The sequence below is a fragment of the Heloderma suspectum genome, chromosome 5 (assembly GCF_057233095.1).
Source record: "Heloderma suspectum isolate Gila_16-S chromosome 5, 16-S_ref, whole genome shotgun sequence".
NCBI classification, from domain to species: domain Eukaryota; kingdom Metazoa; phylum Chordata; class Lepidosauria; order Squamata; family Helodermatidae; genus Heloderma; species Heloderma suspectum.
In genome coordinates, this window is record NC_139462.1 from 232,358,494 (window position 1) to 232,373,716 (window position 15,223).

Below are 15,223 nucleotides of genomic sequence, written 5' to 3' on the forward strand. Positions count from 1 at the left end.
CCATGAAGGCGCATCAACACTTCCGGTTTCCCATTGATCGCGAGGGGGCAGTTGATGAAAACGTTGGCGCGGGGCAACCATAGATGTTTGAGGGGACGAGCGGCTCCTTGTTCCGGGGCTGGCGGGGAGGCCTCTTGGCCTCCAGCCTGCCGCGCCCCCTGGAGGGGAGAGCCTGAAGCATGGGCTGCATCCCGACTGCCCGCGGGCCGAGGAAAGCAGCCTCCCAGCCGGCCCGCGCCCTGACGGGGGCCGCGCGCCGCCTCGGCCGGGAGCCGCTCTCGGAGGTGAGGCGGCCCGGCCGCGCGCCGCGCCACCGCTGTCATCCCGTCGGTCACCACCATTTTGGCTACTCCTGTTTTAATGACCATGTTATTTACCTAAAGTGAACTGTCGGCTGCCCTTGAAGGAAAGAACGGCCCTTTCGCCATCGCCGCGGCAACGGCAGTAAGATCGGGATCGCTGTCGTTCCGCGCGGCATAGCGTTGGTGCCGCGTAATCGTCACCCCAGCCGCCGTCGCGCTCGCGGCTATCGCTCGCTGGCCCGCGTATCGCCGCGCGGCGCCATCGGCTCATGCGTGGCATCCATTCGCGGCCGCGGCAGGCGGGAGCGGCGCGGCGCACGAGCGGAGCCGGAGCCAGCCGGCGCCGCGCCCCGGCCCGGCCCGGCCCGGCCCCGCGGCGGCCAGGCGGCCGGGGCGCCGCACGGGAACCGGAAGCGCGGGGCCGCCCCCCGCCGCGCCGCGCCGCGCCGCGCCGCGCCCTCCGCCTCCATGGCGGCGGCGGCGGCGCGGCGGCGGCCGCCCGAGCAGGAGCGGGCCGGGCCTGCGCGCATGCGCGCCCCTAGCGCAGAGCGGCGCCGGGACCGCCTGACTCGCTCGCTCCTCGCCGCCTGCTCCTGCTTCGGGCGGGCGGGCGGACCCCGCGGAGCCGGCGCTTCCCCTGCCTCCCGCGCCCCGCCGCCCGGAGCCTCGTCGAGCGCGGAGCCCGCCCGCGGGCCGCAAGCCGCGCGGGCCGCCCGCCGCCCGCCCAGGTGAGCGGTTAACCCTGTCCGGCCCGCGCGGCGCGGCGCGGCGCGGCGGCCCTTGACAGGCGCCGCGGGGGCCGCCCGCGCCCCGCGCTGGAGGGCGCGGGGCCCCGGGGCGCGGCGCGGCGCGGCGGCGGCGGGGCCGGGCTGGCTGCGCCCGAGGAGCCCGCGGCTGCCGCGGCCGGCGGGGGCGGCCGTGTGGGGAGCGGGGCCTCTCCCCGGGCGGCGGCGGCGGCGGCGGGCGCCCCGGGGGCTGCCTCCGGCTGCCGCCCCTCTGCCCCCAGCTCCGCGGGCCTGTCAGAAGCCAGCCAGACAGCTGCCGCCGCCGCCGCCTGCTGCAGTCCGGGGGGTGCCGGCCGCCTGGCGGGCCGCCCCGCCTCTTGCTCGGCGGTGGAGCGCTGGGCGCAGAGGCGCGGGGCGGGCGGGCGGGCTCCCCTCCCCTCCCCTCCCCTCCCCTCCCCACGCTCTCTCAGGCGATGCTGCCCCAGTTTAGTAGCCCCCCCCCGCTTCTTGGTACCATGCAGACGCACGGCAGGCCATTTCTGGCCTGAAAGGGGGGGCGCGCGAGAAGGGATTTGTTTACATCAGGCTTTGTTTTCGGCCATCATGGGGGCTTGGGCATTTGCCTTCCCAGGAGGGTCGGCCCCACGAGCGCTGCCCCGGCTGGCTGCTCTCGCGCTCGCCTTTCTCTCCCTCACCCCCAATATGCTGGAGTTCCCCTCTCCAATGAGGTGGTGCTGATCTTGAGCAGGAGGGACGGGACGGGACGGGACGAGCGAGGCTTTCCATCCCAGCCCATCCGGCTTTGGCGTCCTTCGCGTAATCTCTCCTCCCGCCCAGCTTGTCAGAGAGAGAGAGACTTGCACCGATTTCGTCCAAAGTGTGGATTTAGAACCGTGGGCCTCAGCAGCATTGTGCTGATCCTCTGGTTTCTTTCTTTCTTTTTCCTTGAGGAGCCCGTCGCAGAAATTGGATTTGTCTCCTACTGCAAACTTTAATTAGCTGTAGGTTGCTTTGAAGACAGGGTGAGATGGGATGCAATTGTTAAAAATTATTTTCTTCTTCCCCTAGAGATGATGATGATGAATTTGCATTTATATCCCCCCTTTCCTCTCGGGAGCTAAAGGGGGCATAGATGGTACCCCGCCCCTATTTCTCGCCTGTCTTTGGACAGAATCGTCAGCTCTCTTTGGTTTAGACAAATTCAGATAATGGAAAGTCATTGTCGTCATCTTGGTTTGGGGGGGGGAATATAAACTACAAAATGCTTAGGGGATTCAGCAGTAGCCCCCCTTGTTAGCCCCCCTTTGAATAATCTCCAGTTCTGGAGTCCTGTAGTTCAAACCAAGAGTGAAATCCAGGGTGAATGCTTGTTAAAAAGAAGGAAAAGAACTACTCCAGAGTAAATGGGCAGGGGCTCCCATGTTCTGCTGATCATGTTGAAGAATTAACCTTCGGAACAGTACCATGGCCAGGGCCCCCCCACAATGCACGGCAAGCCCTGACAGTCATACACACACAGCCACGAGCCAGGGTGTATGGCCTCAGGGAAATAGTGCGAGTTATGGCTAAGCAAACCTGAGGCAAGGATGCTGCATGATGGGATACCAGCTTCTCTCTTTAGTCCTATGCAGTATAAAGGTCTTGGCTATACATTAGCTTTGAAGGGGTGTGTAGATATCTCATGTCTTAATTTAGGGTTCCCTAGGATAGGGCACAGGAGGTGTAGTGTCCACATCATGAGAAATACTGGTAACACTGCATTCTGCTTTGGTCAGGCCTTGCCTGGAGTAACACAATGTCCAGTCCTGGGCACTGCAGTTCAAGATCCATCTTGTAAAACTGGACTGGGTCTAGAGGATGGTGAGGGGTCTGGAGACCAAGTCCCATGGAGAACAGCTGAAGGATTTTGGTATGATTAGCTTGGAGAAGAGATGATTAAGAGGTGATATGATAGTCATCATCAAATATTTGAGGAGTTTGTCCCATAGATGACAAAGCAAATTTGTTCTCTGTTGCTCCAGACAGGAGGACCCGAACCAACAAGTTCAAGTGACAAGAAAGAGGATTTTGATTGAACATCAGGGGTAAATTCCTGGCAGTATGCACTGTTCGACTGTTGAACAGGCTGCCTCAGGAGGTGATGGACTCTTCTTTGTTGGAGGTTTTTAAGCAGAGGCTGGATGGATGCTTTAGTTGTGTATTTTCTGCATCAGTAGGGGGTTGGACTGGATGATCTTTGAGGTTACTTCCAATTCTCTGCTTCTATGATTCTGACTTGCTGGCCAGGAAGTGTGGTTTTGAGGGTTCCAGGGGAAACTGCAGTTACCAACGCCTCCCTGAAACACCACAGACTTGGCTGAAGGTAGAAGGAAGAGAGCCTGAACACGCCTGTCGTGTCAACTCATGCTGGCTTCCATCATGGCTTTGTTCTCTGTTGCCTTTACAAACCAACCAACTAACAAACCAACAAACCACAATTCCCAACCTGAGGTTGGGAGAAGTCATGGAAGTTTAACTGGTTTTGGTTGATAGTGCAGAGGTAACTCTTGGTAGATTCCTGCCTTGTGTCTCCCCTCCCACCCGCCGGCTCACATAGAAGGCCTCTCTTGACTGGAAACGAATTTCTGATGGGAGAACCTGGGGATTTGCCAACATCAGAGCCAATGGCAGGGGGTGGGGGTGGGGAGGTAAGTTGGGGCACTTGTTTTCATTTTTTACACTGTAAGATTTTTTTTTAAACCCTCTCTTTGAAGTATCAGAGTATCAGTGAAAATATGTGTTGTGTGTATACTAAGATACATATGTGTCACTTGTGGTAACTAAGTGTAGATGGTTTCCATGATGGTGCCTGCAATCCTTACTTGCAAATTTAGGGAGTGAAGTTTTAAGCTTTTATGTTTTATATTATTTTATGCTGTACTTGTGGTTTTAATTTTTGTGAGCCGCCCACAGAGCTTCAGCTATGGGGCGGTATAGAAATGTAATAAATGAATGAATGAAACTTTAATGTTAACCGTCTGTCCTGGTTTTGGAGGCATTTGTGGAGATGGAACTTGGCTGGAGTTTTTCTAGACTTCTGTCGTCATCACAACTTTAACATTAATGAGAAGTGCAATATGTTGTTAAATACCAGCAAGGTATTGGAGCGCTTTAAAAATGTTGAGCCGTATTTATTTGTTTGTTTCTTTGCTGCGTTTCTGTCGCCTTTCTGTAAAATACTCAAGGCAACTTACAGAGAATTCTAATATAGAGCCAGCAATTTAAATAAGAGCAGAAAATCAATTCTAGAAGCAAATCAATAAGAGCCTGCACTGACATCAACAATGTCAGGGAATATTTTGCTAGCTCAGTTCTGTTCCAGAGCTTTCTTTAATGGTGTTTGGAACCGAATAAGGCAGCCCAAGCCTTTCCTGTAAAGCTTTTGCCTCTGGAATGTCCATTTAGCCACAGGAGCAAAATAGAGCCTCCAGTTTTGGAGGCAGTATACCGTAGATCACTAAGTGTTGAGGATAAACAATGAGAGAAGGGCATTGCCTTCATGTTCTGCCTGTGAGGACCAAGGGGCATTTGGCTTTCAGCCAGAATGCTAGACTAGATGGAACTTTGGGCTGATTCATCAAGGCATATGTTTTTATGGTCGTAGGTCATTGTGTGTCCTTTCAGTGTGTGCAGATTCATGCGATCTAACCTGCCCTGTTATTGCAACTGTGTGTGTGTAAGAATTGGTAACGTATGTACCCTGCCTGTCAATTAACCCACAAATCAAGCCACTTCCAAATATAATTTGCATGCAATGCCCATTCACACAAAATGTTTGCGTGCGTATCCAGCAGTGGGAAACTTTCATTATGAGAATGGAAAGTGTGTTTGCGCTAGCATTTTGATGCTGTAGGGATTCCCATTTCCTTTGGAATCTGCTCTTGACCTGCTGTAATCAGGTGTTACTTTGCATATGTTATCTGAGTAATCTGAATAATTCTTGCAACACCTCTGTACATTCTGTTGTGGTCACACCCATATTTTAGGAGTGTGGAGAGATGGTGGCTTCCCTAAGGCCATCTAGTGAGTTCATGACTGAGGTAAGATTTGAACCTGGAATACTCCGCTCATGTTCTTAACCACTGTCACAAAGCCAACCATATCCAGCTATAGCTCCAAGTATCTCAAGGGAAGTAACAGTCAAGGGATGCTGTGTGCAGTTCTGGAGTAGTGTGTATGTTTTTCTGGCCTCCTGGGCAGAGAGAGACTGTATTTGGACAATCCTATCTTGGCTTAACAAGTTGAGATATGAATGAGCCTTTTGTTTGAGCATGCAGTCGCTTTGTTCCTCTCTTCCGGGTGCAAGCAAGCAGTCCAGGGAGTCTTCGATTAACCATAGATTCCTGTATTGTTTGAACTAGGAAACTATGGTTATTGGCTTTGGAGCAAGCCATGATTTAAACCAACTTGAAACCATGGTTTAATATCCTGGCTTGTTCTGAAGCTGGTAATCATAGTTTCACTGTTCGAACAGAAAACTATGGTTAATTTGAAGCTTCCTGGTTTAATTGTTGCTCATGCAAAAGGAGAAGTGATGAGGCTGCGTGCATGGGGGAAAGCCTTATTCGTATCTTGGCTTATTAAGCTGAGATATGACAATGTGAACCAACTCATAGTTGGCTAGACTTCCCTTTTCTAAGGCCAAATCCTCTATTTTGCCATGATTCAGTGCAAGAGAATATGTATAGCCATTGCTGGGGGCCGGGGGGAGGTTGGTTACAAAGCAAAGAATGGCAGCAGTGGTTTACTCTCCAGTTAGCCATGTAAGCAGCAGAGAAGGAACATAGGAATAAACTGTTTTTTAAAATTGGGATGTAAATGCAATCCTGACTAACAGTAAAACCAGCAAAAATAACATTATAATTTGTATGGCCTTTGTGAGCTCCTGGTGTTGCAAAAACCCAATCCTTTAAATGAGATAATGAACCACTTGGCCTGGGTGGGGCTGTGCATTCACAACTTCAATGTCTGTCCTTCTCAGCAGGCACCAGAACTGGATATGGAATCTGAAGGGCGGCTGCCTTCTCGGCTCCCCACCGACCCCGACCAAACATTTGAAAGAGAAACGCAGACGGCCGAGATTTCCCTCACATTAGTGGCGTCATTCCAAGCTATGGAAAAGAAGGTGGATTCTCATGCCACACGGTTGCTGGATTTGGAGGGGAGGACGGGAACAGCTGAGAAGAAGATAATAGACTGTGAAAAAACGGCTGTGGAAATTGGGAACCAACTGGAGAGCAAATGGGCTGCCCTGGGGACCCTGATCCAGGAGTATGGGCTGCTGCAAAGGAGGCTGGAGAACATGGAGAACCTACTGAAGAACCGGAACTTCTGGATCCTCCGGCTCCCCCCAGGCTCTAGGGGGGAAATCCCCAAGGTCAGTGGCCTGTCAGCATTGCAAAATCATGGTATATGCTCCATCTACGTCCATGATCGGAGCATGCAGACACGATTGTATTTGTCTCCTGATTCATTCAGTTGCAAGATGCAGTGGCAGCTGTTGATTTAGATTACTTTAAAAGGGGATTCATGGAAGAGGAGAGTCTGTCCATGGCTACGAGATCCATCATGGCTCATGATGGATCTGCAGAACTTCCAGGTTCAGGGGCAGTATGCCCTGAATACCAGCCACTGGGAAGCAACAACAGGAGTGCGGTGTTGCGTTGATGGCCTGCTTGTGGGCTTCCCAGAGGCACCTGTTTGGCCACTGTGGGAAGGAGGAGGCTGGACGAGATGAGGTTTAAGTCTGACCTAGCAGACCTCTTCTTGTGGACAAAAGAGAACAGGCAGGGAAGACTGGGGAAACATGACCCTGGGCAGGGTGGCGGGCATAGCCTTGATCATTAATAAAAACAAAGGTAGCCATGTTGACCATAAGAAAAGCCCCCAAATCCATACTAGGTGTGATGCATTTATTAGGCCAACCATAAGATCACAAAACATGTGCAAACTTTTGAGATCTCCAGATCTCTTCATCAGCCAAGATGCAATATTTTTTCCCTTTCTGGTTCCCAGCAGCCCTAGGAGCGGCTGCAGGTCCGCCCTTGTAACCAACATATGCCCCACAGAGCCTAATCTGAACATTTGCAGACCCATAGGAACATTGGAAGCTGTTCTGTACTGAGCCAGATCCCCCTCGGTCCACCTAGCCCAGCAGTGTCGACACTGACTGGCAGCAACTGCTCTCCAGGGTTTCAGGGAGGATTCTTTCCTAGCCCTATCTGCAGATGCCAGAGATTGAACCTGGGACCTTCTGCATGCAGAGCAGGGGCTCTACCACCGAGCTGCGGCCCTTCTTCCTCCACTTAATCTTGGGAGTCTGAACATGGTCACTGACTTCATCAAGTCAGAGTTTCCCCCTCCTCCCCATTCCCTCTCCCTCACCAAACCTGCTTTCTGTAACTTCTTGCCTGGTGAAGCGAAAGCGGACATCTCACAAGCTTGCATATTTTTTGTGATCTTTTGGTTGACCTGATAAAGATATTATGCTAATATGGATTTGGGAATTAGTCATTAGTGTTAGTGATGAGAGCAAAAGAAATGACTTGAACCTTCATTTTGTTTTGTCTTGATTGTACTGATTTGGCTTGTGGAGAGAAGCATTTGCAGAAACATTGGGCTTGCAAGAAGAAATCTATTTTAAAATTATTTTTATTTATTTAAAGGCAAAATAAAACAAGAAAATTGTCGAGAAGAATAACATAGTTTACACAGAGATGGAATCTAGTTTTCTGCACTGTGAAAATCCCAATTTCTGCAGTTTGAAACAGATGATGCATAATTTGCATCTTTGCTTAATTTGTGTCCTTTATTGGGTTGCGTGGCGGGAGAAAGATTCTCCTGTGTCAGGCGTGCTGAACCCCTCTCGGCCTAAGGGGCCAAATTCCATTTTGGAGCAGCTCTCAGAGGCCACATTCCTCTGAGTGGTGGGCAGGGCTGAATGCAAAAGGGGCGGGGCCAGAATGACAAAAAATACCTGCATGTTGTACGTTAAAGCTCTTACTGCCACTCACTAAGCCTTAGGAGAGGAATCTCCTTTTTGTACTGCAGTACTTTTGTAAAATCAGCCTTTTACAATGGGACCAAAATTGCACAAAAGCTGGGATTGGTGGCTGGGGAAAGGGGGTGGGATCAGGGGAAGGAGGCATGGCCAGCTGGGGAACCCAAGGTCCAGCCTGAGGTGCTGTACCCCTGCTCCACTGGATTATTCAAGTTGCCCTCCAAGGCACATTCCTTTTGAATGAGGGGCACTGAATTCAGTGAAACTTACTGCATAGGATTGGGCTGCTGGGAATCTTTAAGATAAGAACTGGGGGAGACCTCCATCCATGCAGTCCTTATTGGGACTCTGCCGTGGTGGTCTCCCAGTCACTTCACCACATGGCCAGGTTGCAGCTCACCCATAAGTTCCCCTAGCAAGCCCTGTGGTGTGAACTGGCCTGAAGTACATACGAGCTGCCACCATATTCTCCTGCTGCTGTCTCTGCAATAATGATAACAAATTGTATTTTAAACAAATGAACCATAGTTCCTCAGGTCATTGCACAAGCTATTCTTGCTTAGAGGGCTTATTATGTGTATTGAGAGGTCATCAGACCCACCGAAGGTATAAGAGCATACAGTTCTCCTGCACGAAGATGCGTCTAATTCTCTGTGCAAGTAATTTGCATGTCTCCCTTGGGACAGTACAGATGTGTGTGCTCCAGTTTCCCTAGAGCTGTTGGTCATTTGGATGAACTCTGGTTTAAATCTGCCAGTTTATAGGGCCACGGCTCTATGAGGTCATCAAAATCAGTCTCACAGGCTTCATTCCTAAGTGAGAAAGGCATTGGTATCCAGTGAAGGGTGTATTGGAAGAATCATCCAACAACTACTGTCTGGGTGACCTTGGATAAGTTGCTAACTATTGGCCTCAGTTCCTCAGCTGTGGAATGGGAATAATTTTAACTAACCCTGGCTTGTTGTGAAGATGAAGAAAAGGATGCTGAGGATACTTTACATAAGGAAAATGATAACTGTTTCTTTGGGCCCTGAGGTTTCCAACCTTGATCTCAGTTCCTGCGAAGGCAGGTGTAAAATGTGTGCTAGATGATGAGTAACTATAAGCATGCAACTCTTGTGCTCCCAGGTGCCAGTGACATTTGATGACGTGTCTGTCTATTTCAACGAGAAGGAATGGGAGAAGTTGGAGGAGTGGCAGAAGGAGCTCTACAAAAACTTGATGAAGGGGAACCATGAGTCCTTGATCTCTCTGGGTAATGTTGCCTGAGGCACTTCTGGCCACCAGCCGGCTTTGCTGGGGCGTTTTCCTCATCATTTTGGTTTAGGGTGGATTGGATTTGGGTGCTCAACCATCCTCAAACCATGTGCCTTGTTTGTCCCTGGGTTCAGATAATCAAGGTGCAGCCTGCTTATGTTATCCCTGCTTAATCCGGACAATCTGCTTAATCCGTTTGAAGCTATTTCCACTCTCATTAGTTCCAACATTGTGGACCACCTTCTGCACAGCTGATTCCTTGACTGGAAAATTTCACACACACACACACACACACACACACACACTTGACTGGTCTTTCCTTGGTTGATCTTGTCATGTTGATAAGCAACTGAAGTTGTGATGGGCTACAGGGGTGTGTGTTAGCTTGCACTTCAGAACATGCAATTAATTCATTAAGGAGGGAATTGAAAGGAGATGACCTCCATTTTAAAGATTTGAATAAAAGCTGCAGGGTAAGATGCTTGATGAGAATAGTTTTAAGGGACGGTCCTTATAAAGGTCATACTGAGATTGCACAGATCCACTCTAAGTAGGTAGACAGTTGTATGACTTTGGTCATTCTTCTCAGCCTGTAGGATGGAACTTGATGGCAACTTCTGCTGCTTCTAGAGTGCAGGGAGTATGTCTTGGAAAGATCAGTATCTTGTTCCATGTGGTACCTTGGCATTGTTTGCAGGTGATTGACTATGATTGACTCTGGCCTGGAGGTGTTAAAACAGCACTCCTGGTGACCAAAATAATACCCGTGTGGGTATGCCCCAAGACTCTGGGTGCTTCAAGATGGGGGGTTCCTACCGCTACCAATCAAAAGGCATTGTGCAGTGATGGCATCTTTTCATCCTTAATTGAATTTTGTGGGAAGAAAAAAGATAGAAGCAGCATGGGAAAACAGGACAGAACAGAAGTCACCGACACCTGGAGCATCCATAAAATTTCCCTGTTTGAGGCAGGACGATTGCACAATAAAAACCTTATTTGAAAGCACCCTCTGAAATGGGGAACTGTCACTTCCAGAATGCTCAACTCCTGAAATATTCCACCTTGAAAACATATAGTCAGAAAAAAAAATACTTCACATCTTTTTCTTCTAAATATGAAATCATCAAGAACAAAAAGTGTTCTTTTAAAGCAATATCCAGAATACAACAAACCCCTTTCCCCCTCTGGCCTTTTTATTTCAGTTTAAAAAACAATTACAAATAGAAACTTGCTTTGCTTCAAAATAAACACTCAGGGTTCCTGATTAAATGCTGGAGAATGAAGAATTAGATACCTGTCTCCCACTTGGGTGTTTCTTCACACAATGATTAGATACTGCATGGTTGGGGAACTAATAATTAAAATGGTCCATCCCCTTCTCCTTTGTCTTGTTACCTCTGCAAACTGGTTTTTCGGTCTTGCCTTTGTTCTCAAGCATGGCCACTGCTTGTTCTACTCATTCCCTACAACTGGCTGCTCCAAGGCAAAAGGGCCAAGGAGAACGAAAGTAAACCACAGCAGCCTCTTGTGTACAAGCACCTTTGAAATGGGTTTGACTCATGTGGAGGTTATGGCAGGTAGTCCTCAAAAGATGATCCTCCTATTCTCTCCCTCTGTGCAACAGACTATGCAATTTCTAAGCCAGGCATTTTAGCCCAGACGGAGCCAGGTACCGACTCATGTCTTGGAGATGAGCGGGACTCGGAAGAGCAGGGAAGCCTTCCTGATCCAACTGCAGGTAAGTGTTATTAACTCGGTAGTGGGGCTCATAAGCAGAGCTGGTGCTGTACAATTTGCAGTGCAGGTCTGTCTTGGGCAGGGTGGGGAACCACTTTCATTTCGAGAGCCAAATTCCATTTTGGAGACGCTCTCGGGGGCTGTATTCCAGTGGTGGGCATGGCCAAAGATAGAGGGGGCAGGCCAAAAATACCAGCATGTTGTAGCTTAAAGCTCTTCCTGCCAGTAACTTAAGCCTTTGGAGAGGCATTTCAACCTTTTAGAAGGGGGCGGGGGACCACAAATACTGGGAGACCACCAAACATCGGTTGGGGAAAATGGTGGGGGCCAGTGGAAGGGGGCCTGCCCATCTGGGGAAGGCCAGATGGGGCCACTTAATCCAGATTGAACTGCTTCAATATTATTTCTCACTTTTACACATGTGTGCGTGTGCACGCATGCACGCACACTCACACACACACCACTGTCACAAAATAGGTGTCATGTGATGGTCCTCCTGCTTCTCAAACCCACTCAGTGGGAGTGCAGTGGCTTTCCTCTATCAACTGAAGCTTCTGAATAATCTTCAGAGGCAGCCCCTCATAGAGAGCATTGTAGTAGTCAATCCTCTAGATTACAGAGACAAAAATTGTAGAAGTAAGATCCCCATTTCCAAGTAGGGATGCAACCAGCATATCAAGTGCAGTTGTTGATAAAAGGCCTGTCTGGATGCTGCCACCACCTCTTTCCTAGCAGCAAAGCTGGGTTCTGAAGGATTCCCAGACTGCATGCCTGTTAGTAAGATTATAGAATCATAGAATAGTAGGGTTGGAGGAGGCCTATAAGACCATCGAGTCCAACCCCCTGCTCAATGCAGGAATCCAAGTCAGAGCATCCCTGACAGATGGCTGTTCAGCCTCATCTTGAATGCTTCCAGCATGGAAGAGCCCACCGCCTCCCTAGGTAATTGGTTCCAAGATCTACTACTCCATCATGTTGCTGGTAAATGCCTTTCCCTGAAGTCTCTCAACGTTAACTAGTCTGAATTAAGCCTGTGTCTGCTAGCCCTTATCCACCATTTTCAAACACTGCTTCAGGACTGCAGCCAAACAAATAGAAAGGGAGCTAATAGCATTCTGCTATTAAACAATAGAGGTAAAAATACAGAACCCTGTGGAATGCCACAAGCAAGATTCCAAGAGCACACCTGCCACAGACCCACTTTCTGCATGAGTCCTGTGAGAAAGTACAAGGCATTCTAGAGCAGCCTCAACCCAACCTGGTGCCCTCCCAGTGAGTTGGACTATAGCTCCTCATCCTCCCCATGTAAGCCCAGTGACAGATGATGATGTTGCTGCAGACCTTTGCTGTAGTGTATAGGATTTCTCCAGCCATTAAAGAGCTGCCTTTTCTCTGAATGTTTCCCACTGCAGCAGGCATAAGGGTAGTGATCAAAACGGAGGAGCCCCATTCTGATGACTGCCCAGAAGACCTAGAGCAGCACCAGATGTCGGGGAGCTCAGAGGGGGATTTCCAGGGTCTGGACCAAGAGGCCCCCTGTGGAAGTCCGTACAGTGCTGCAACACCTCTGGGAAACTTTGCAGGGAACAGCCTTGAAGAAGTGAATGAGTATGACGTAGGCTTTGGGGAAATCAAGCGAGTCACTGTCCAACATGGCAACTGCACAGGTAAGATTGCAGAGCACCATAGGAGCTCCCCGGTCCCCCACTTTCTAGCCTGTTGTAGTCTTCTGACTCAGGACAAACAGCATCACTTATTTCTCATCCTCAAAACAGCCTAGTGGGGCATGCCATGGTCACAGTACAGGTGGAGCGTTGAGGCTGTTTTGCATGCGGCCATCAAGAGCTCCTGGCTGAGCTAGGTTTTGAGTGCAAGTCTTCCAGTCCCATCACGCTTGTCCAGGGTATATTGTGGCTCTTGGCACCCATCCGTTGATGCATGATTGCAAACTCTGAGTACCTCTGTGACTGGGAGCATTTACCCCAGATAAAAATCTCCCCGCACAGAATCCTTCCCCTCAGTCAGTGGTCTACCCAGACCTGGGGGCAGTCTTTTCCCTTCCCCTCAGTTTTGCTGATGGAGCAAATTCAGTAATCCCTAAAGCCAAATGAAGACTCCAGTCAGGGAATGTTGTGCAGACTGCAGAACATGCTAGGTTTTTTTGTTTTTGTTTTTAAATGCAGAATTCCAGAACTTCTGCATTCAGAGGGTTGTAGCAACTCATAATTATCAACGGGCTGGCTTGCTATTTCCAGGAAATGTTGAGAATAACTTAAGCCCCAAATATTTTTCTTCTCACCAAGTGATGCATGCAGTGCCCTGATATTTTGCTTTTGTTTTCCCCCTGAAGAAGATGGAATCGTGATAAAAATGGAAGAGGAAGAAGAGGAGGAAGAGGAGGAGGAGGAAGACCCCGTCAGCTTAGAACCACGTGGACTGTTCTCTTCAAGAGCTGAGCCCCCGTGCTCCATGAATTGCAATGTAGAAGTAAGGCGGGAAGATCAGCGGGTCACGAAGCCCACCCGAGCCACAGTGGGGATCTGTGCCCCGCTCTGTGAGAGGGACAATAGTGCTGAGACACGGCCTGTCACGCTCCAGCAGAGGAACCGGACACGCGAGAGGCCGTATATCTGTCCAGAGTGCGGCAAGAGCTTCATGCTGCGCATCAATTACATCATCCACCAGAGGAACCATCTCAAGGAGGGCCCCTACGAGTGCCATGCTTGCGACCTCAGCTTCCGCATCAAACAACAGTTCCTGCTGCACCAGCGGCTGCACACTGCACGGCGGGGGGTGGCTCCTCCACCCCGCCGGGGACAGGCCTACCCTGACAAACGCAGCCTCAAGCCACAGCCCAGGCCACCTCCGCCTCCTGGAAAGCCCTACAAGTGCAGCGAGTGCGACAGCAGCTTCAGCCACAAGTCGAGCTTGAGCAAGCACCAGATCACGCATGTGGGTGAGCGGCCGTTCTCCTGCAGCGAGTGCCGCAAGAGCTTCCGGCTGCAGATCTCACTGGCAATGCACCAGCGGGTGCATACTGGCAAGAGCGAGCTCTCCTTCATCTGCCCGCAGTGCGGCAAGGCTTTCAGCCGACCCTCCCATCTCCTGCGGCACCAGCGGACTCACACTGGGGAACGGCCCTACAAATGTAGCCAGTGCGACAAAACCTTCAGCGAGAAGTCCAAACTGACCAACCACTACCGAGTGCACACCCGGGAGCGGCCGCATGCTTGTGGTGAGTGTGGCAAGGGCTTCATCCGGAAGCACCACCTTCTGGAGCACCAGCGCATCCACACTGGGGAGCGGCCGTACCACTGTGCTGAGTGCGGGAAGAATTTCACCCAGAAGCACCACCTGTTGGAGCACCAGCGGGCACACACGGGCGAGCGGCCCTACCCCTGCACGGAATGCGCAAAGTGCTTCCGCTACAAGCAGTCCCTCAAGTACCACTTGCGGACACATATGGGTGAATGAGAGCTGTCCCCAGCTTGCCCATCAGCCTAAGCCCTGGCATCCGGGGAGAGAGGACTGGCCGGGGAGGGGAGGAAATCCTCCGCGCATACCCCTCTGCCCCCAGGAGTGCAGACTCATGGTCTCTTCCTTTCAGTAAATAACGGGTTTCAGAATCAGGCTAACCACACCTGTTGGCACCGTGACATTTGCCAGACCTGGACTCTTCTCCTTGCTTCTGCCTTCCTTGCCCCATTCTGTTCTTTTTGATAATAAATGTGGAATCTGATTTTATTTGGTAAGCAAATGCTTCAGGTTTTGGGTTTGTTTCATTAGCTGTTGGGATGTTGCATCCTGGGAAAACATCTGGGTGAACCGAAGAGGATTGGGGTGGGTGATAAAGGAGCAATCGCTGAGGGTGGAGTTGTAGAAATCGAGCACGATTAGTCTTGAGAGACAATTCTAAAGGAACCTGTAGAATCCCCACAGTCCTCAACTTTGCTGCCAGAAAAGGTTCTTTCCAACGTGTTGAGCAAATGGGGATGTCTTGGAATACGTCTCCTTCGCATTGTAGTTGCACAGTTTGGGTTATCTTGTACACTTGGCACAATTTGAGATTTTTTTTTTCCTGGAAGAGAAGGTAGGATTTGTAAATACTGCGGAGAGTGGGGAATGGTGTGCTCTATGAAGGAACCCCCTCATAGTTATCTGGG

At 50.5% G+C, this 15,223-nt stretch overlaps 1 protein-coding gene across 15 annotated transcripts in view; it reads left to right on the forward strand.

Moving 5' to 3' along the window:
• LOC146345314 (zinc finger protein 777-like) overlaps positions 1–15,223 on the forward strand; it is a 19,310-nt gene continuing 4,087 nt past the window's right edge. The window contains exons 1-8 of one of the 15 annotated variants that reach the window (XM_084859643.1): positions 1,048–2,028; positions 2,803–2,969; positions 3,049–3,164; positions 6,048–6,443; positions 9,195–9,321; positions 10,948–11,061; positions 12,473–12,727; positions 13,411–14,808. In XM_084859643.1, the coding sequence (XP_084715769.1) occupies positions 6,066–6,443; positions 9,195–9,321; positions 10,948–11,061; positions 12,473–12,727; positions 13,411–14,534 (1,998 nt within the window). In that variant the 5' untranslated portion in view covers positions 1,048–2,028; positions 2,803–2,969; positions 3,049–3,164; positions 6,048–6,065 and the 3' untranslated portion in view covers positions 14,535–14,808. The other 14 variants (XM_084859637.1, XM_084859642.1, XM_084859630.1 and 11 more) reach the window with 14 other exon arrangements.